The sequence below is a fragment of the Takifugu flavidus genome, chromosome 9, assembly GCF_003711565.1.
Source record: "Takifugu flavidus isolate HTHZ2018 chromosome 9, ASM371156v2, whole genome shotgun sequence".
Lineage (NCBI taxonomy): Eukaryota > Metazoa > Chordata > Actinopteri > Tetraodontiformes > Tetraodontidae > Takifugu > Takifugu flavidus.
This window is the reverse complement of record NC_079528.1, coordinates 12847572-12868321: the sequence shown is the minus strand read 5'-3', so window position 1 is coordinate 12868321 and position 20750 is coordinate 12847572. Positions and strand designations below refer to the sequence as shown.

General features: G+C 44.7%; 4 protein-coding genes across 7 annotated transcripts in view; all 4 read left to right on the top strand.

Moving 5' to 3' along the window:
* Positions 1-1251: 1251 nt before the first annotated feature.
* arl13a (ADP-ribosylation factor-like 13A) lies at positions 1252-4886 on the top strand. Its single transcript, XM_057043402.1, has 10 exons — positions 1252-1386; positions 2014-2130; positions 2485-2555; positions 2653-2905; positions 3166-3271; positions 3363-3568; positions 3634-3742; positions 3974-4244; positions 4328-4435; positions 4548-4886. Exons 1-10 carry the CDS (start codon positions 1367-1369, stop codon positions 4607-4609), a joined length of 1323 nt encoding a protein of 440 aa, XP_056899382.1. The 5' UTR covers positions 1252-1366; the 3' UTR covers positions 4610-4886.
* A 641-nt stretch (positions 4887-5527) lies between these two features.
* tmem35 (transmembrane protein 35) lies at positions 5528-7908 on the top strand. The gene is made up of 2 exons (XM_057043403.1): positions 5528-5746; positions 6748-7908. The coding sequence occupies exons 1-2, from the start codon at positions 5627-5629 to the stop codon at positions 7111-7113; spliced, it is 486 nt and encodes a 161-aa protein (XP_056899383.1). The 5' UTR covers positions 5528-5626; the 3' UTR covers positions 7114-7908.
* An 842-nt stretch (positions 7909-8750) lies between these two features.
* cenpi (centromere protein I) lies at positions 8751-18219 on the top strand. Of its 2 annotated transcripts, none has more exons than XM_057043401.1 (20): positions 8751-9013; positions 9829-9966; positions 10484-10602; positions 10744-10851; positions 11048-11096; positions 11188-11234; positions 11358-11447; positions 11529-11660; positions 11906-12049; positions 12555-12675; positions 12802-12890; positions 13147-13264; positions 13458-13522; positions 14014-14123; positions 14628-14763; positions 14874-14998; positions 15312-15360; positions 16330-16548; positions 16887-16928; positions 17052-18219. In XM_057043401.1, the coding sequence occupies exons 1-20, from the start codon at positions 8842-8844 to the stop codon at positions 17193-17195; spliced, it is 2217 nt and encodes a 738-aa protein (XP_056899381.1). In that variant the 5' UTR covers positions 8751-8841; the 3' UTR covers positions 17196-18219. The 2 variants fall into 2 exon arrangements, with proteins under 2 accessions (XP_056899381.1, XP_056899380.1); XM_057043400.1 differs by having other exon boundaries at positions 8752-9013; positions 16327-16548.
* Positions 18220-18598: 379 nt separating this feature from the next.
* Positions 18599-20750, top strand: part of drp2 (dystrophin related protein 2) — a 102248-nt gene continuing 100096 nt past the window's right edge. For 2 of the 3 annotated variants that reach the window (XM_057042434.1, XM_057042431.1), the window contains exon 1: positions 18599-18873. The gene's annotated coding sequence lies outside the window, so the exon portion shown is untranslated. The remainder of the gene's footprint in view (positions 18874-20750) is intronic. The other variant, XM_057042433.1, reaches the window with a different exon arrangement.

Below are 20750 nucleotides of genomic sequence, written 5' to 3'. Positions count from 1 at the left end.
CTCCTGTCTCTCTCTCTCTCCCTGTCCTTTGAGTCTGTCTGGAATGTGTGTCTCCCCCACCAGAGTAGACCCAACAGAGCCCGACTGGCTGTTGGCCTAATGACATAATGAGATAAGAGCTGCACGTAAGCGGAGGCTCCATCTGGCTCAGTCCAACTCTTTTGGACACTGTCCCTTTTGCCTGTGCAATAAAGTTCTGTGAAAATGTGAAAAAATGACAAGGTGAATAGATATTTGAGCAGATCAAGACTGGAAATCCACCACTGGGAAACAGTGAAATGGTAACACAGCATTACATTACCACACAGATGCTAATCCACCGTAGCCTCGGTCCATCAGTATATAGTCTGTAAATACGAGGCCACCTAGTGGCTGAACTCATGTTAGCGCCAATACGGGACTGCTGTGCTAATATAATGATGCATATTCCTAAATTAAGGTAGAAATAATCTGTGCATCTAAACAAAATTACTGTGTTTAATACATGTTTGATGTAAACTGTCAGGGAAGTACCTTAATTGATTCATCTAATGTTACAGAATAGAATTCAACTTTATTGTCATTGCACATGTCACAAGCAGAGCAACAAACTGCAGTTTGCATCCATCCAGAAGTGCTTTAGCAAATATAAATATATCACTAATTAACATACAGCATATGCAGGCTATAACTGTAGTAAAGGTATAAGCTATGTGTATGTAGTGTTATAAATATGAAGGACTATACTATAAACAGACTATGAATGTAAGCATATGACAGGTTATACCAGGCTATAGTTATGAGTACAAATATTTACGAACAGGCTGTAGAACTATAATTATTGTATGTGGCATAACTACACATTACTGTATTTACAGTAGTGCAGTTGAGCTCAGGTGAGCTGTATCATGGATAGATTATCCAGTAGTGCATTAAGTGCATTATAGCGTATATAAATGCGCCATGTCAGCTATCGACCGATACATTTATTTGACTGAAATTGCTTTAATTGTTCCTGGTCAGTTGTTAAAGGAATATCCCATCTAAAGATGCCTTTCGGCCATTGTGGCTAAAACTGGCACCTCTAAATGTGTCCCAAACACAACATGTTGTCACAGTGCGTCACAGGTCACACCACTCGCCACATTTAGGTCTATGTGGGACAGATATTTACACACCTGAAAATACCTTAATGCTTCGGAAGAGCCACTCCATCCATGGGGTTGGTGATTGGCTTGGGAGGAACCCGGGATTGGTTAGAAGCCTCAGACAACAATTCCCACGTTGGACCTCCCACATGGGGTGATTGCGAGCTTAGTGTGAGCCTGATTAGGTTTGTTGGCGTTCGGTGCAACATGTTAGTGCGGAGACGTGAGGAAGCCAATGCATGGATATAGACGGACTTCTGTAAGTATCCCTGTGTCCGATTATTCTGAAGGTTTCCACATTTCAGCACATCTTTACAGTGTGTTCTGCTTTATTTTATTTCCTATTGTCATAAAGTAGTAATTATGCTATTGCATAACTGATTTTAAGTGAATCTACTGGACATCTGTTCTTTGATAATATAGAATTTATTGGGATTTAAAGATACAATTTTGTGTAAATGTTGATAATAGTGCAATTCTCAAAACAACTCCAACGCGGAGGGGGAACCGAGGACCACGTCTCCTTCTTCTGCAGCCCAGACAGATGAGGGACACTGTAAAAACAGGCCATTCCAAACTGGCTTGAGCAGATTAGGAGGCCTCAGCAGATGCATCGGAGAAAAGCGCTGAGGTTTTGTTTTCCTTTAGTACGTGGTCTGAACTCCTCTGCTGCAGGAGTCACACAGAAACCAAGAGGGCTGATCTTTGTTCCCCTGAAGAGCCTCGTTGAGCCTAAATTACAATCAAACGCTGGCCAATCTTCATTTGACTGCGTTAAAGAGTTCCTTTAAAGAGTCTGTGTTAAAGAGTCGAGCGGTTACCTAATAATAATCGCTGGGCTGCGTGAGTGTGTGTGAGTCACTCGAGACTGACCATCTGCTGGTAGGTGCCAGTTTCAGAGAAGATGGTGGCCACTCTGCACACCTTTCTCACCTCAAGAAAACATGTTCAACCTGATGAGCAACTGCTGCAGCTGGGTCTCCAAAATTCAAGAGCCCTTCAGGTGTGAAGAGATTTTTTCTTCTACTGGTGCACACACAAATGATTTATACAAAAACAAACGATTACATGAAGGAAAACTAACAGTCGTATAACTGTAGCTTGGAGGTCTCTGATCATCAGGACGGAGAGAGCATTCACATGGGAAAAGCCTAGAATGATGCAATGTTTAAACAGGCTGACAGTGTATCAACAGAAAATATTATTATGGAAATTTGCCAGTTTTAGAGAAGATAGACTAAATTCTACAGCTATTTGCTCTCAGTCCGTGCAAATTGGGACTTGGTCAACACCTGACATGAGACACAAAACTCAATAATATCCCTTTATTTGAAACACTATTCTTCCTTCATTACAGGAAAGTGACCATACTGGTGGTTGGTCTTGACAAAGCAGGGAAAACGTGTGCCATCAGAGGGATGTCAAAAGGTAAAATAAATACAATATACAAATTAATGTGCAATATTCTTAAAAAAGAAAAATCAGACAGTTGCCCTAACTGCACTTGCTGGTTGTCTTTCCTCAGCTCCTCACGGTGGGGAGGCAGGACCCACCCAGGAGTGCATCCGTAATGAACTGAGGGTGGACAACTACCTGGTCACCTTGCTGGATGTTGGAGGGTCAGAAGAGCTGAGAGGAACCTGGAGGGAACTGTATGGGGAGGCCCACGGGATCATCTTTGTGCTGGACTCCAGTGACAAGCAGAGGATAAAGGAGGTCAAGGAGGTCCTTGTTGATCTGCTGAAGGAGCCAAGAGTATCAGGAAAACCATTACTAGTGTAGGTTCTTTCGAATTCATTCATTAAATACAACATACGTCTCCGGTAAATACTGACCTCTAGTGGCAACTCAAACGAACTACAGTAACGAATTCACGAGTAGATGAGTAGTAGAGGGGGCTGCAGATGAAAACTGGCATTTTGGCTAATTCTGGCTTTTATTTTTATTAACCATGTGAAATCATGTGTTTTATAAAATTATATTGTCCACTTTCAAATAAACAAAGTCAATAAATGTATGACTAAATTCTTTCTTCTAGGTTGGCTAACAAACAGGACAAAATGAATGCTTTGCTAGGAAATGAGCTGATAGAGATTCTATCACTGGAGAAGCTGGTCAACGAGAGCCGCTCCCTTTGCCATATTGTAAGTGTTCTAATAGAAAACATACAGTATATATTCTTGGTGATATTGCGACAGAACAAAAGCGGGTGCTTTTCTCTTAACTTGCTTTCAGGAGCCATGTTCAGCCTTAATGGACCTGCGTCGCTGGCCTGACAGGAGGACTCAGAGAGGCCTTCGATGGCTGCTGCGCGCTGTTTACATGGATTACCCTGAGCTGTGTGCCCGAGTGGCTCAGGACAGAAAAAGGCCCGTGGAAGCAAGACGGGAGGGAAAGAGCTGGAAAACTGGGAAAATGAGCAGAAAAACCAAAAGAGAACGGTAATATTGCCTTTATATTGGCTTGATTTCATACAAGGAATAAAGCCTTTAATTCCTCCCCTCAGAATCAGATCCAGCAAGTCAGATTTTCGCCAGGTTCATCGGCAGGAAGACAAGGAGAGAAAGGCCAAGGGTGAAGGAAAGCTGCAGCCCATCAGAAACATGTTGCGAAAGGTTTGGAAAGCACCCTTTTTAAGTACAAAATGTCTAAAAACCCACACACTGAGCAGCAATCCAACTTTAAACTAACTTAAAGGAAAAAGTTCATTTTTGGTGATTCCTTTAATTTTGAAGAGTTGGTCTCACCTCCCAGATCCTGTTTTTACTTTTACAGCATGAAGAAAAAGAACAACCTGCTATTAATGGCTAAAGTGGTAGTCTTTATTCATGGTCTTTATTTTACAGGAAAACTCCCTGAAAAAGAAGACAAAACGGAAGAAAAAGAGACCAGATATTGACAAGGAAGGGGGAAAGAGTGAACAAGAGGCCAATGATCAGGAGGAGGAAGAGGAGGGGGATGCCAATGAAGGCGAGCAAGACAATTCTGGCCACAGAGAGAGAGCCAGCAGTGCCCTGATCCCCAAGAGGAAGAGTAAAGTGAAACGCAAAACAAAGGTCAAAGAGGAGAGTCTGGACATGCCGAAAGGTCCTGACAACAACCAGAACCCCCTCAAAGGTAAGAAATACTCACATAACTCCAATTCATGGTTGAATCTGCTCTATAAGAGTTACACTGTAACATTTCTCTCTATTTTTCAGAGGAAAAAATGAGGAGGAAGAAAGTCGTCAAAGTAAAAAGGAAGAACAAGATCAATGCAGAGCTGTCAGCAGCTTCCTCACAACCTGTGGACCTGTCTGCCACCCTCGGTGAGCCGCCTCCGCCCCGCTGCTGTCACACACCTCCATGCTTTGATGCTTTGGTCTCTGCTGTGATGCAGGATGCATCCCATTTTCACAAGTTTATCCTGTCTCCTGCTAGATCTTTACCGGAAGGCCATCCTGGCTCTGAAGGAGCGTCAGGATCAGGGTCAGAGAGCCTGACAACGCTGGACGGCTGCATCTCTCTATTGTAAATGTAGACCTGATCCCTGAACAGAAACTGTGACGTCCAGTGTGTAGTGAAGGGCTGGTCTGTGTAAAATAACATTCATAACCTATTACTGATTCTTGTTCACTTGGCCAAAGTTTTATATTTTAGTACAAGCTGTTTTTGTTTTTTTAAAAAGACCATTAGGATGTTTCCTTGACTGTGGAGTATGGAACGCTGGCAAAGAGACTGACACCATGGAAAATAAAATAATAAACCTTTTTGTCTCCACTGAATGATGCTTTTATTGTAATAATAATTATCATCATTAAACAAAAGTGCATCTCTACTCCATTCTCTGCCCCATTTTGCAGATATAATTTCCAAAATAAGGCCTAACTGCTAAACAGCGCCAACATTCTCTGATATTTCTTTCTTGGGGACTCTTGAAATGTCCCAAACATTTCAGTTTTCTTCACGATTCAATTCTTGGTCTAATTAATATTGAATGCATTTAGCCCCCTGCTGATTTAAAGTTAAATCTATTCTCCCTACCTGGATATTGCAGCGCTGTAGCATCTACTGAATCCTGTTGTTTTCTGTAATCTCTGAAATATTATTACTTTTTTGGGGTAGGGGGGTATTTGGGACATGTACTGTAACATGTAACATGAAATGTCAGTGCTGCACACATCCTTTTTATTCATTAGACCAACTGAATATGGTGTGACCATCAGAAATCTGCCCAATTAATTAAACCTTACAGGAGTGAGGCTGCAGACATCGGGACTGTGTAGTTGCTGGGGTCATATTGATCCCACGCCTGGTGTGGGACATGCATGAGGAAACCTGCTGCGTCGCTCCATAAAGCTGGATGCAGATGCGCTGCAGATCGGGGAGCAGCGTCGCCATCTTTCCCGTGGCTCCAGTCGCCCATCCCCCCCCTCACCAACACCACCACCCCCCATGCATCTTCCCGTCCGATTCTCAGTCGTTCCATTCAGAAGCCCGGTGGCTGCAGGAGCAGAGAGATGGCCTCTCCCAGGACTATCACGCTCGTCGCCCTTTCCTTCGCGCTGGGTCTCTTCTTTGTCTTCATGGGCACCATTAAACTGACTCCGAGGCTGAGCAAAGACGCCTACAGCGAAATGGTGAGTCTCCATCTCTTGGCTACGATGTGGTCCAGGGCCATTGTTCCGCTGGATGTAGACGCCGGAGCCTCTCAGGCTTGAAGAATGCGAGGACATGATGATCTAAATGATACAAGATGCAGAAAAGGGGATATTTTAAATCTCCTGGAATCTGCCTGCGAGGAACCTTCGATTCATTTACCAGAGCGGCTTGAACATAGCAGACATGCTAATCGGACGTGTGTTTTCAAAGGATGTGTAGATTTTAAAATAATGGGAACCCCCAAGCCGGTTAGTGTCACCACATGTGCGTCAATTATGGCCTTTTTTGTTTTAAATGGAGGATATTAAATAAACTGTAGCTGCAGCAATGGCGCCGCATTCGAGCAAATTCTGAGATGCACCTGACGGTTCTGTCCCGTGTGGAGGACGAGAGCCGATTTTCCACCAGAATTCAGTCGAACTGGAACCAATATGATGATCATGATTGGATCTGTGATGCCAGAGAGCAGAAAGCTGCAGTATTAGTGTCTCCATGCTGACAAAGAGGATTTGAAGCATTTGACCTCAGAGTTTTGAGTTGTCCGTTAATGACCTACACGAAAGATGCAATTGAAATCGGATTAAAGATGAACCGGTTGAATTTTGGAGCATTCTGACACTGGTAGCAGCTCTGCCAGTGTTGGCCAGCACCGAAACCCAGTCTGTGCCTCACACTGCCAGTGTTCCTGTCACGAAAGCACAAATTCACGCCTCTGTGCAGCCCCCAGCCCTGCAGGAACAGGCTTTTTTTTGTGGACACGTGTATGCTGACTCGGCTCATCCTCCTCACTCATGGTGCAAACGACAGGCCAGCTGATCTGCCCGTTTGACTGTGCTGGATTAGATCTGCTGGGGAAAGTTTTGTTACCGAGGGGCGCATCGCCTCCTGTGGTAATGGAATCGCTTTTCTTGACCGTCCTGTGTGCTTTTATTCCAGTCCAGATTCTAGTTTTCATGTTTGAAATGGTCCTCTCTTTCAGAAAAGAGCATACAAGAGCTACGCTAAGGCGTTACCGGGCTTGAAGAAGATTGGCGTCAGCTCGGTGCTGCTCCGTAAGATCATCGGCTCTCTGGAGGTGGGCTGCGGCGTGGTGCTCACCCTCGTGCCGGGCCGGCCGAAAGACGTGGCGAACTTCCTGCTGCTGCTGGTCATGTTGGCCGTACTGTTCTTCCACCAGCTCGTGGGAGACCCCCTGAAACGCTACGCCCACGCGCTGGTCTTCGGCATCCTCCTCACCTGCCGGCTGCTCATCGCCCGGCAGAGCGACGACCGGCCCGAGAGCGAAGACAGCAGAGAGGAGCAGCACATCAACGACCAGGAGAGGAACAAGGTGAAGCAGTCGTAAAAGCACAAGGAAAGGAGCCCGGAGCGCCTCTGTGGATTGCCGAAACGGTCACTCCAGTGTTAAATACCATCCACGTCCACTTTTCGTCCAGTCCAGCTGACCGAGCGCCACCCGCTCCTCTGCACAAGAAAAGAACGACTGACACACCCTCTGTGTAGCTATGAACCTGTGAAAACTGATGAGCTCGGTTTGTCAAATCTCCCTATTTATCATTTCAGTCTGACACTGTGCTGATCTTTTTTTCTCTCTTATTTTTCATTTGTTGTTTTGAAATTGCCGTTTCCTTTTTATAGTTTTATACTGTAGTTGGGAGACATGGATCAATAGGAGGGATTAGCATGTTTCAGTCAGACAACACATCATTTAAATCATATGTTGTTACATATCTATGTGTTACTGAAATGCAGTTTGAAGATATGCATGCAGTTCCTACTTCTGGAGCATAAATAAGATGATCATCGTCATTGTCATGTCTCCTAGGATTCTTGTCCCACTTAAGGTGTTTTGCTAAAAAAATAAGCAGTTGTTGCCTCAGGTGTCCACTGCTCGCAGTCAAATATAACCCGCCCTTCTGCCTGTTTAAAATAGAACTTTCCCCTTTTGAAGCTGAGTTAAAGTCTTAGTTCCTTTTTTGTCATCTTTAAGATTTTTCCTGGATTTTATTTAAAGACAGGCTCGCATTCAACAGTTTTATGGGATGAAATCTTCAGGTGAAAATTTTGTAAGTTTTAAGATTCACAATATTTCTGTAAAAGACATTAGAGAAAAAAATAAATGGAGGCAAGACTGGCTAAATGTTGCGTACTGATTCATTGTCAGGTGTGTAAATGTGTCGTAAATGTTGCCTCAAAGTGGCTCGACAGTGGCTTTGAATGAAAACTGAATCAGATACGGGCTTATTTATAGGAATTTCTGAAGCTATTACAAAATTGTTATTGTTGAAGTAACCTCATGTCATGTTTTATATTTTCTGAATACCTATTTCACAAAGATAATGTCTGACTGCACAAGGTGACATTTCTGGGTCTCATGCTGCAGCTACCGTACTCTATTTTTGAGCCCTTAAATAAAGAACCTACTTAGAAATATTTTTCAAACATTCTGAGCTCTCCTTCAAGATGATTTAGGCCCCGAAGGACGTTTTCATATGAAATGGACAATAGCAAGTGCTTAGTAGCAACTTCTTCAATTTGCAGACATTCTCTACAGATGAGAGTGATGGGGTCTATAATTGAGTCACAGGTTTTGTGGTAACTATATCAAAACGGACATTTACATTTTGGAATTGAACTTTATCTGGTTAGAATCAAAATATTCCTTATTCATTATTTTATAGTCTAATTACTATTTAAAAAAACAAACCGGTATGAACATTCTACAATGGTGTTGGGCAACTGTGTCATGGTAATCGGAGGAAAATAATAATAATCACGCTAAATGTAAACTGTAAAATGCGACATGACATAACGAGTGCATAAATGCATTTCCCTAAGAATGCTATTTCAAAATGAAGTATTTTACGTTTAAGCAACGTCTATGTTGTCGAGAGTTTAGAATAACCCCTGCGATCTAGTCGTTGAAAAAAGCGACTCCAACTCCCGGGGTGCAACGGAGCGGATGGAGCACACTGCGCATGTGCAGACCAAACGGTCGCGCGGAGGATTTGAGTTTTGTTTGAATGACGAGAGAAGCACCACAGCCCAGTCTTTTAGTTCTAGCAATGTAGACATGGCAACAAATGCTAACCTGTCGGAACCCTCGGATTCAGAACAGTCGTCTCTAAACGACGGCAACCTGTCGAGCCAGAGCAGTAATAGGAGTCTAAGAGTCGCGGAAAAGGAGCGAAGGAAAAACGAGGCGGAGGACCCGTTTGTTCTGGCCCTGAAGTACTTCGCCGACGGTAGGATTCAAACATACGCAGCTTGTTATGCAGCTGCCCTGTAACCCTTCCGCTCTTTTGCTTTCTTTAACACAAACCCTGCTTTTTTGTTGTCTTATCTTTTAACCAAAAATCAAACAAACAAACAAAAAGCTCAGGACCAGTAAGCAGCCACAGTTAAAATTCAAATAACACAAGTAGCTACAAACTAGCTACGTTTCTTACTCCACTCGTTCTTCACGGGAATTATGCATTAAACAATGAATTTTTCATCCGGTTTCTCCAAACCTAGAAACACCCAACTATATATGAAATAAACCCTATATGATGATGCTGCAATTCATGTATAGTCGATAAGGCTGCTGCTAATGCCCATTTTGCACCATCCAAACAGAATGGTGTTTGTATGTGCACAAAACTTCCAATGGTATTTATTATTTTCCCGATAAAGTTCTACAGTATAGCAAAGGATTTTAGTTCCAGAGATGTGTCAACCTCCAGAAAATGGCTTTATCTAGCTTTATAGATTTTATTCGCGTCAGCTGTTGTTGAATTTATAGGAATTCTTTTGGCCTGGTTCTGTCCTCCTGTTTACAATATATAGATGCTGCCACTACAACATATCTCCAACATTACAGTAAATATATCCACATACACAAGAAATACTTGTTTGTGTACCCTTACATACAGTATGTACTCAGATAAATATCTGCTAGCCTCTTAAATGTGTGTATGTGTGAAATTCTGACTACCCTGACCATTTTAGAACAATAACTCATTTAAATGCAGTTTTAATCAAATGAAATGGCCCCTGTTGGTGCCTCTCTGTCCTGTAGTGGAAGCAGGCACCCCTGTTTACGGGAACGATGAGGTGGAGAGGAACCTGGTGCTGGTGGAGAAGGTGGCGTACCATAAAGGACTTCCCCCAGAGGCCGTGTCGGTTATGCTGGAATTTGCCATGAGCCTCCGTATGGGTAAGTTAACTACTAATCCCATTTTATCCGTGCTTGATGATATTGGTACTGCTGTGGGTAATATTCTTAAAAGGTAAAATGATGAAGGCAACCAGCACCAGTGGAAAATGCACCTAAATGAATTAGAATTTTGGTTTGTGTGATAGCTGTCTTTGTGAAGCTTCCATGGACTGATCTGAGGTTTATTTAATAATGATTACCATAGCTGGTTGTAGTGTGCAGGGGTCTGTAGGGCCCAGGAAACAGGACGTGTTGCCAGGTTTTCAGGGGGCTAACAACTGCCACCCCTCCACTTTGGTTTGGTTGAAAGTGAAAATGTTAATGACTAAAGCCCTTCAACCGTGTGCTATTGGATTTCTGGCACTTTACATGTCAAAAATGCCTGAGCCAAATATCACTGTTTTCATCCAGTTAAAACGCCTCTGAGCGTTGGTTAATGGTTGAGCTCTGACAGCTGGCGTTCTTACAGTCGGTTTAACCGTCGCCTCCTAACAGATTGTCTGAATTCTCGATGCAGGGACGACTCTGTGCCCGCGGGTGCTGAAGTGTTTGATTCCTGCCACGATGGTGCCACAGAAGGCTGTTGTTCGAGCGGTGGTTTGGCTGAGTGTTGGGAAAATACCCATCAGCACTCAAGTAAGTGGAGAAAATGTAGTTTCCAGGGAAAATATAACCAAAACCCCTTTGATCATTTGAAAATGTGAATAACTGTTCATGTATATGAGCCTTGTTCTCTCTTCTGATTCCCACTTAATTACTTGCATGTGCAACTTTCAGGTTCTATTTCTAAAGTGGGTGTTGACCATGTTTGACCTGATCGATGGCAAGGAGCAGCTCCGAGCCATCTACGGCTTCATCTTCAGCTTCATCACCGATGAGAATCTGGTATTCCTGCTCATGATCTTCATCTTGTTGTCAGATTTTCTTCTTATCTACAAAAGAGCCACGTACGGCTGACTGTAGTAGATGGCTGCACGTTCCTGCCTGGAATCACACCAAACTTTCATTGTTTGATCACACACCAACTGTTGCACGATGACAGCATCGATGGGCTGATTGAAGCAATTGTGTTATATTTCAGTGTCCTTTCATCTGCCACTTGTTGTACCTTTTGACCAGAAAGGAAAATGGTAAGAGACCCAATATAAACTACCGTCCTATGAGTTTGTATTATGTGGTTCCTCTGAGTAGTTTTGACGTTTTCTTCATTTTCCAATGCAGTGCGAGTCTACAGGGTCAGGAAGCTGCTGGAGCTTCAGTCTAAACTGGTAAAGACTTTCACGACTCCTGTCTTATTTTTGCAAAGAAATCCTCTGCATCCTTAAGCATCTGCATTTCACTTGCTTCTCGGTAGTTTTATTTCAAAATTGACTGGATTTGTTCTTTTCCAGGGAAGGCAGCCCTTTCTCCTGCACCTACTCTCCCTTTACAAAGTCTTCTGTCCTGAATTGGTGACACTTTCCATTCCGTCCCGGATGAGGGTTTGTACACGAAAGCTCCATCAAATGCACATTCTGCCGTCATGTTACAGAATGAATCAAAGTAGTGTTTGTTCCCTCCAGAGTGGATTTAGGAACCACAATCTGCCGTGGAAATCCACCCTGATCAGGATGGTGAAAAGGAATGACTCCCAGGTTGCTTCCAGCATCAGTCTGGCTTTATCAGTTAAAGATAAGGCCGGCTCCAGGAAAAGGGTATAACTCCATTTTGGTTTATTTTAATCTTTGATGTAATGGCTATTGCTACAAACAACCGGAATGCTTTATAGACTATTTGCAGACCAGAAAAAAGGTTGCCTCCATTATCTGTCCTTTTTAAAAGCACCATAGTCTAAAATAATCCCAAACTCTTGACTGGTCACAAATCCAAATGAATCCATGTAGCTCTGGCCCAGGTCTTAATAGCGTCTAAATGAGTTTTTGAATTATTGTTCCCTCAGAAACACAATCATCTTCAAATTCCTGCATTGCATTCTGTGGTTAACAAACCAGCTCAGGCCGACCCATCCTCCATCAGAAAAGTGGTGCCTCTGCTGCAGCTCAACTCCTTCGCGCAGCTGCTGGAAAATATGCACCACGTAGAGGTAATTTCTTCACGGACAAATCTCTGGAGCTCATCGTCAGTGGCGTGTCGACATTCCGGCTGCTTCTGCCTCGTCACTCCGCCTTAGAGTATCTGCCCCTGTCTGTTCTCATCACTGCTCAAGTCCCACTGTTGTTCTCATAGCCTCATATGCCTGAACTGGTAACAGGAGGAATATAATTTAAGCATTAAGCTTGAAGATTATTAAACATTTACCCAGCAGATGAATTGTCTGCTATTTTTTCATGACAGCAGTAGAATCTTTTATGTTGTTGTGTATTTTAGTAGCCACACGGTGGTGCTGTTTCACTGTATAAACATTTGCTCCACTCAACTCCCCACTACCTGATGAGGTGTCAATTTTAAACGGATTTATTTACCTATCATTCAAAATCCACGTGTGTAAGTGAATAAGGGTGATTAGTAAAAATCCTCTGTTAGCATTAAGGGGAAATGCAGACATGCAGCCCTTTATGTGATAATGTCACTCCTTCTGCCACCACCAGCTTCCCGCTCAGATGGGTTCACTGCTGGGTTCCAGTGTGGCTCTGCAGTACCTAGACTGTGTTCAGGATGAATCGGCCCTTCTGCGTCTCAACTTCTGGTTGGGTTACGCTCTTCATGAAGGTGAGTGAAGCAGGGCAGAAGCCGTTACGGCACATCAAAGTGATACTTTCAGAGAGGTTAAGAGGTCATCTTTTAGGCTGGCTGTTATTCTCCCCCCTCTTGATATTTTCTTTCATCTTTTGTCAGAATTCTTGTTCTGCGATGGAGTAACCCATAATTCAGAGGAATCTCTGCAGTTTCTGAACAAGCTGCTGTCAACGCAGCACTTTCTCCAGGTGAGTGTTGGATTTTATGGCTCGAATTTCATATTTATCGCCAGTTTCAGTTTCGGCTTGGTACGTTTTTGCAGCAACACCTGTATTGGAAGCAAATATAACTGCTGATTGTGGGGGCTGTGAGTGAAACTGTTCATTACTTACTGCTTGTTATTCAGAGCAGCACAAACATGTTAGCAACCAGCATCTTGACTGGCCTGAGCTGAGAGCTGCATAGACACTATTCCCACTAATATATTGTCACATTTTGTCACAGGAGGGCTTTTCCAGCTCCGAAGTCTTTCTCTACAAATTCCTCAACATTTGGGATGGCTCCTTCCTCCGCCCACAGATTCTCGGCTTGTTGAGCAACATTCCTGTTGTCCCAAGCTCCCGTGAGTTTTGCCTTTGAACAGTCTCCATATCAAAGCGTTCTTTATTTCTTTATCTCTCTGAAATGTCAGAGATGTACACTGTTCCCCCAACTGGGCCTTGCAATAGAATAAGAATGCAGGTCCGTCTTCATGAAGGCTACCAGAATGTACATTTGTGCATTACAACTTTCACCTTCTGTCTCTCCTGTTTCAGAAATTGGGCAGCTTCTTTTCCAGCCTCTCATGCAGCTCTTCTTCACATCCTCTATTTTTTTTAAGGTAGGCTTTCCTGACAGGCGCCTCTAAAATGGGAAACTATAATATAACTCTTTTAAAATAAATAAATATTCATACATAGCTATTGCCAAGGTCTTCTGTGATGGTCACTTTTTAATGAAAGTCTCTGTTTTTATTGGGGTACAAGTCCAAACACTGCGGTCTTGGCAAACATGGTCATAATTTCAATTTTAATTTCCACAACTCCTCCAGCAAACTGGAGAATTTCCATTGTAAATGGACCTCTGTGAGGCTGCTGAAGTAGCCTATTTTGCTGTGCACCCACACAATTGTCCACATATTAAAATGAGATCAACACAACATGAATCACTCTCAACTTTTTTATTTTCCCTGCTGTAAAAGCTTTAAAAAGATCAAAAATAGCAGCAGCACCTTTGTTATATCAGCATGGCGTCCACTGCCTCACATGGCGTTAGATCAGCTCTGGTTTTGTCAGGATGGGTGGCCACCATCTTCTCTGTTTTCTTCTGCAGTGCGGGCTGATAGATTGTCTGAACAACATGCTGTTGAGGTGGCTGACCTGGCACTCGGTGTACGCTCTGGAGGATGATTTGGACATCAGCCTGAACAGCCACACCTCTGTGTGAGTGAAATTAGAGGCTTTAATACGGTCAGAAGTCTCGCTGTCTGGAACCTTTTCCTTCTAAATGGGTGTTGCTTGGAAGTTGGTGAGAACTTGAAGGTTGCAGACATTTTAATTGGAGAAAGATCCCAAACCTCATTTTTTACCATCTGTTTCCCACCGAGCAACCAAAGCAATTAAGACCCAAGTGTGATGTGTTTTTCCCTTTTGACTTTGAGCTCATTTATCAATTACATACTTTATCAGGCATTTGTTTGGAGGACGTAACAGTCCTGTTACAGGATTCTTCAGCTTCCAAATAAGAGTGTTGGTAATGAAGAAAGGGTCATCATTACCAGAGGCAGCATTACTGGCCTCCCACCTAGTATTTTGCTGGAGTTTTCTTGCACGCTAGTCAAAAGACCACAGTCTTTCTTCCTTGTATCCTTTAAGTGTTAAAGGAAAGGCAGCATTTTCAGCCTCGTTCCTGGCTGCTGGTGTTTGACGCTCTGCCCTCTGTCCCAGAAACATGACTCTGTCTGGATTCAAGGACTCTGTGATAGAGCTGATTCACTTTGTGGGTCGGCTGGCGTCTGTGGGCCTGCAGCTGGAAGGCTGCCACACTCTGCTCCTGAGCTTCGTCCTGGACTTCTATGAGACGGTAACTGACGCTCGGGCACATGCAGGAATATTCCAGACTCGTAGTTGTATCTTATACGTCAGAATGTACTTGCCTTCCGTTTGTTTCTTACCTGGTCTCGACTGCTGCAGGTGTGTGACACGTTTCTGAAGTACGGGCTGCCCCTGGTGGTGATGCCCCCTGCTGGAGTCTTTTATCCAGCCCTGTTGGCCACCGACCCTGTTAGCGTGGACAGACTGGCCTACATCATGTACAGGTACATATTTTTAGCTTTTACAAATACTTTTTATTCGTGTAGTCGCACTTTTCCTAAACAAATGAGGTAAATAAATGTTAAACCATGGTCTTGGTGACTGATGGTGGATCACTCCTATTTCATCATTTTCTCTCCCAGTTCATGTTCCAGAAGCTTTAACTGTTTGACCATGTCTCTTCCTAACGATTTCCAATCCAGGCTTAAATGACACAAACTCTCACAGTGTCATCTTTTGGATTACACTACACCAAATTGCAAGCAATTCAGTGATTTATGATGACTCTTACCTTTGTGTGTTCTGTTTTCTGTTCAGGTACAAGGTGAACCTGACCTCAGCCAAGAGTCAAGGAACAGTCGCAGAGGTAAAACCACTATTATCTTCTCGCTTTTACTGAAAATGAAGAGAAACTGCACCAAAATGGAGTTTGACCCACTGTTGTTCTCAACAACAGGGAGTTATTTAGACAAGTTATATAAAAAAGTTAAATCCATTCAAAGCGTGAAATGTAACAGGACTTGTTAAAGCATTGGATTCATGTATAAAACTTCAGCACTGCAAGAAATCCCAAACACCCACATGCAGTCGGTAACATTTATTGTACTTTCAGCTCAACTCTTAAAGGTTGATATTTTAACAAATCTGCCAGTGCAAGATGGGATTTCTTTTTTTACTTAAGTACATATCAGATGGCCAATATTGTGCCCCTGAAAATGTCAGTGGCACTTCTAATGAAGAACAAGCCTGGTAAATGGCATGTGGATGAATGGACCAAGCAGAATGTCACAGTAGATTGCTGTTGGTTGGATAAATGAGTTGCTATACACACCATTTTTTATTTCCCACAGTAGCCTCAAGGTCCAGTGTGTACAATCTTGATAATGAAATGTCGTGACAAAAACATATAGATGTGTTTTATATGGTGTATGATAAAGAGAGAAAGCTAATCAATGTGCTTTTGTCATTCAGGAGAAAGGTGTTAATATACCTTTCAAAGCCAGTTCTGCTCTATAAGTGCTAAAATGCTTCTACAGAAGCCCAGAAAGCACAAAGAGTCTTGAATATAAAGTGAAATAGTGCAACATTATCTATAATCTACTACTTTCTTTCAAAAACAAAAGAAAGAGTTTTGCATTTTGGCCACATGGTGTCGCCAAATGACACATTTCTTTATGGTTTAAGTGGGTGGAAAGACAGAACGGTAAAAGTTTAGTCTTTTGTATGTGATGTATTAATGTAAATGTTAGTTGTCGCAGCACACCTGCAGTAATTCTAAAGCCATTTAGTCTGTATTCATGTTGAAACCTCTTATTTTGAACGCACGTGGCAGCAGGCCTTTCACATCAGCCGGCAGACTTTCCGCGAGTTCAACCACTACATCATCATCATGGTCAACTGTCTGTGGAACTCCAGAATGTTTCAAACCAGCAACCTTGACATGAAGTTGGGCGAAGAGCTGCTGCTCAGGAGCAAAGTGCCACAGTGCGGGGCGCGCTTCAGCTTCATCCATCACCCCGCCTTCATGAGCTACGCCATCGACTTTCACCAGAGGGTGGGTGGCCGACTTTAAGGCCGTAGTAAAACTCTCCCACATGCGTTCCTTAATAAAAGTCCAACTTATTATTTGGCTGTGAGAAAGCAGTGACAGGTGTGTTTACAGTGGCGCTTGCTTATAAATCAAGGAGACAAATGTGCCATTAATGTATATTTCATAGGAGGCACATTAATACAGAAGAACATTTTATTATTAATGGCTTCTGCTGAAATGTGGTTTTCATTATGTTTAATAATACACGTGCCTTTTTTTGGGTTGGCCCAACACCCAGCTGAGGTCTTGTGAGGTTTAACAGTGTGGACTGACAATGAATTTTAATGAGCTCTCTTTATCAGTGCTGGCCAGGAAGAAAGGACGTGGACCTCGATTCCATAAAGGTACGGCAGCTCTCCTTTCATTTCTGCGTCAGCCGTCGACAGCAAATGCTGTTTGAACGTCGGTCACATTTCAAAGAGCCGCGTCGGCAGAAACTGGACGTTAAGTCCCACTGTGCGTTTCAGGATCCCAAGTCCTGGAACTGGTACCTGGAGTATTTGTTCACACAAGGCTGGGACGGCCTCCAGCAGTTCGTTCAGAGCAACGTCAGCTGGAAGACGGCAGCAGAGGTCCGATGTCCCGACGTCCCGTCCTCACAGGAGAGTTAGCTCCTCAGCTCAGTGGAGAGGAAAAGCACCCACTTGAATCTTACCCCCCCTTTTTTAAAGACTTGTACATATTAAATCTCCTCTTTTCTTCTAAATGAGTTCCTGCAAGTGATCTGAGCAAGTTTTCTAAAGGGTTTTGGACTTTTAGGGCAGCGAGGGGACATTTTTACTCCTTGACTGTGCAAAGAGGAGGCAGGGGCAGCATTTGGATATTTTGAGATGTCTACCATTTAAATTGTTTTCAGAAATCAGACTTTACAACTATATTACAAAATATACCACGTCCAATTACAGAAACAGAAATAAATTATGTAGATCCTGGTTGTGTACAGAAAGTTGTTCTGGGGTGCGTCCAAGAAACGTGCAGATTATTAAAGTCTTTGTATGGCAACTATTGACCTGAGCAAGAGACGGGAGGCTGCAGCCCATTGCCTTCCCCTTGTTCCACCCCCCGGTGAGCCGAAGTTCTGCTCCCACTTGACCTCCTGGTGGTGTCCAGGAAGCAGAAGAACTTGGCAGGATGGAGGACGGTGGGGGCCTGGGTCCTTTTCTGAAGTTCATCTCCACTGTCCACTGAGAGCGTTGAGCTCCAGGTTGTTCACGCTGCACCATGACTCCAGGGGGGTCCAAATCTCGGATACGTACTTCCTCATCAGCCTCAGGAACTGCCCTCCGTCTGTCTGAAGTCTGATCCACCTGTAGATGGCGTCAGACGCGTTCAGCTGGAGACCACAAACAAGATCCTGCCATAGGATCCTGGGGCAGGGTCATCTGCAGACCTACTGGCTCTGGAGGGTCCAGGAGGGGGGCTGGGATGTCGCTCAGAGGACTTGATGACCACAGATGTCAGCGACTGGCCTGTAGTGGTCTAGCCCTGTGCCTCTGTTGTTGGACATTTGTCTCTTCAGCCGGTGAAACCATGGCGACGTGTTTTTATATATATTCTTGCAGGCTACAGCGAAAAGAAGTGTAAGAATTTTACCACACAAGAAAATAAAGTTGGTTCTGCAGCGTTGTTACTCAACCACTGAGCATCTCACCCCAACAGTGTCACCCTGACAAAACTATCCTCTGACATGTCAGTGTGCATGTGTAGTTGTTTTATTCAGACGGAATCGTCACCAGGGTCTGGCCCAGGTTTCTGCCTTCCACTATTGCACTTGCTCCTCACAGACTGTTGTTCCACGCTGACTAAACTAAACTAACTAATAATAAAACTGGTTCCAACTACGTCCGCATGCTCCACAGGGCGAACTTTTGGTGTAAAACCCGGCCTAGACCCCCCCTTCAGCTTGCCGCCCCCCCCCCCCCCCCCCCCCGACGCACGTCGGGAACTTTCATCCTCGGGGGTTGGTTGATGACGCCTCATTGGACCGTCGTAGTCGGTGGAGTTCAACTGGATCAAACTGTGGCTGCGCGGTCTCGGAGCGGAGCCACCTTAAAGGAAAGCCCCCCCGCTGATGTCAGACACTCAGCACCCCCGCTCCAGAGCCGCTTCCGCCGCCGCCGCGCCGCCGCGCTGCCGCTCCAAACCTCCGTACGCGCCGCCGCGCCGCCGCTCACTTTCCTCCACCTGCTGTCGCAACTACATCCTCTGGAGTAGCTCATCCTTAAACCTCCTCCACAACACGTCCAACTGTTCTGATCCCACCAGAGCTCCCTCCGGAACGAGACGAAGGTAAGATTGTTGTTTTGGTTGATTTATTTATTATTTTTTGGGAAGTGTTGCTGCGGGGATGGTGGAGCGATCGAAGCCGCCGGGGCTCACATCCATTCAGAGAAACACGTCAATAAAATCGCCTTCTGGTTTATCGGGCGCTTTTTGAGGGACGGGCTGGCTCCGTTTGGATCTCCCTTCTCCGGATCCCTTGGATGGATCAGGGTTCTGCCTGGTTGCGCAAAACGATGCACAAGTGGCGCTTTAGGGGAGAATTCACGGATGAGCGGGAGTAAATCGGACCGCATGCGTTGTGCGAAACCATCTCTGTAAGTTTTGTATAAAGTCTTTGCTTTTTATTCATTTTTTATTTTTTATTTTTGCGGGTTTGCGTGAAACTCCAAAAGCCTGGAACAGCTCTGGTCCGAACAGAACCGTCCCCTCAGACTTTGATCACATCTCAGGAAATCCACCTGGCTTCTGTAGATTTGACAGCAACAACCCAGAAGGCAGCAATAAAGTTTCTGATCGTGATTATTGGTGAAAAGCCCAGCGTGTGCACAGCGTGTGATTTGTCACCGGTACGGTGAGTCACTATCCTGACTCATCTGGAGGGATTAATCCATGTCAAATACTAAAAGTCTCTTTCCTGAGCTTCAGCAGAGCGTCCCCTCTCCTCTCTGGTGGGGGCTGAAACCGCCTCCATCCTTCTTCCATCCTTCTGCAGACATGTAAACATGCTCCAGGTCTCCCACCCTCCCACATGTGCAGGAGAAGGCAGGTCGGTGTAGACGGTGGGACTCCGTCGGCTCACTCTGGAGCAGATTTGGAAAGAATCTTCCCTCAGACTCCGAAATATCTAATTGTGTGAGACGCTAAAAGGATTAGGAGCGCGCTCCATTGTCGCCGTCCCTCTCCATCTGCGTGCCTCCGGGTCATGTTTCACAGCCTTCTCCCCACGAGCCTTTTAGAGAATGCACGTCGAGTCACAGCAGCATCACCCCAGTTTAACGTCTTTATGACATCTGCTCTCCTGTTAGCCACGCAGCCTGTTCCACCGCTCCTTACTGGGTCTGCTGGAGGAGCCCAACGACCTGGTGTTTCCATGCTGGTGTTTCCGTGGTGCTTCCGTGATTTTCTTGACCGTTTGCACCAGCCGGGAGTGACGCTGCCGTTGTCGGAAGAGGGAGGATTCTTCCAGTTGTGTTTTTATTCCCCCTTGGAAAACGGGCTCGTGAGTTTGCAGCAGCCACGTCGAGGTCAACAGGATAGGAAGTCGCCGTTAGGGAACGCCGGTCGCTAATGAGCAGCTTCTGCCGCCTCTTAATGGGCTTGGGTGAGAAGTGACACGGCTTTCGGCGTCACCTCAGACCTGTTTTGTCTGGAGTTTAAACAGCTTGAACATCTTAACCCCCTCGTCAGATATTCGTCCGCAGATGTGCACCGTCGGGACGAGTTAATGTTGTTTGCGTTCCCGAAACAAAAGATTATGAATCTTTTAGGCCCAATATGCTGGTGTAAGCCCCTCAAACTAAGAAGGTTCTGGGTTCAATCCCAGGCCACCTCTAGGCAAAGACGGCCTGCCCGTTCTGGACCCTAACGGGTTTCGTGGTGCAAAAACACGCACGGTGTGTTGATTGGAGGTTCTAAACTACCCCTGTGTGTGAGCGTGCTGGACCGGTGACCCGTCCGGGGTTTTCCCCTCGCCGTGACTCTTCCTTTCATGCTGTAACCAGCATATACACCAGATGAAGGTCCTGTCTGTGGCGCCACTGGGTCCAGTCTCATCCTTGGGTGGGTGATGCGACTAAAAGGCAGGAAAATAAAAGAATGTGAAATTCCGAGAAGCGACTGTGATGGCAGAAGGGGAAAAAGGTGGAATACTGACTTCAAAGACA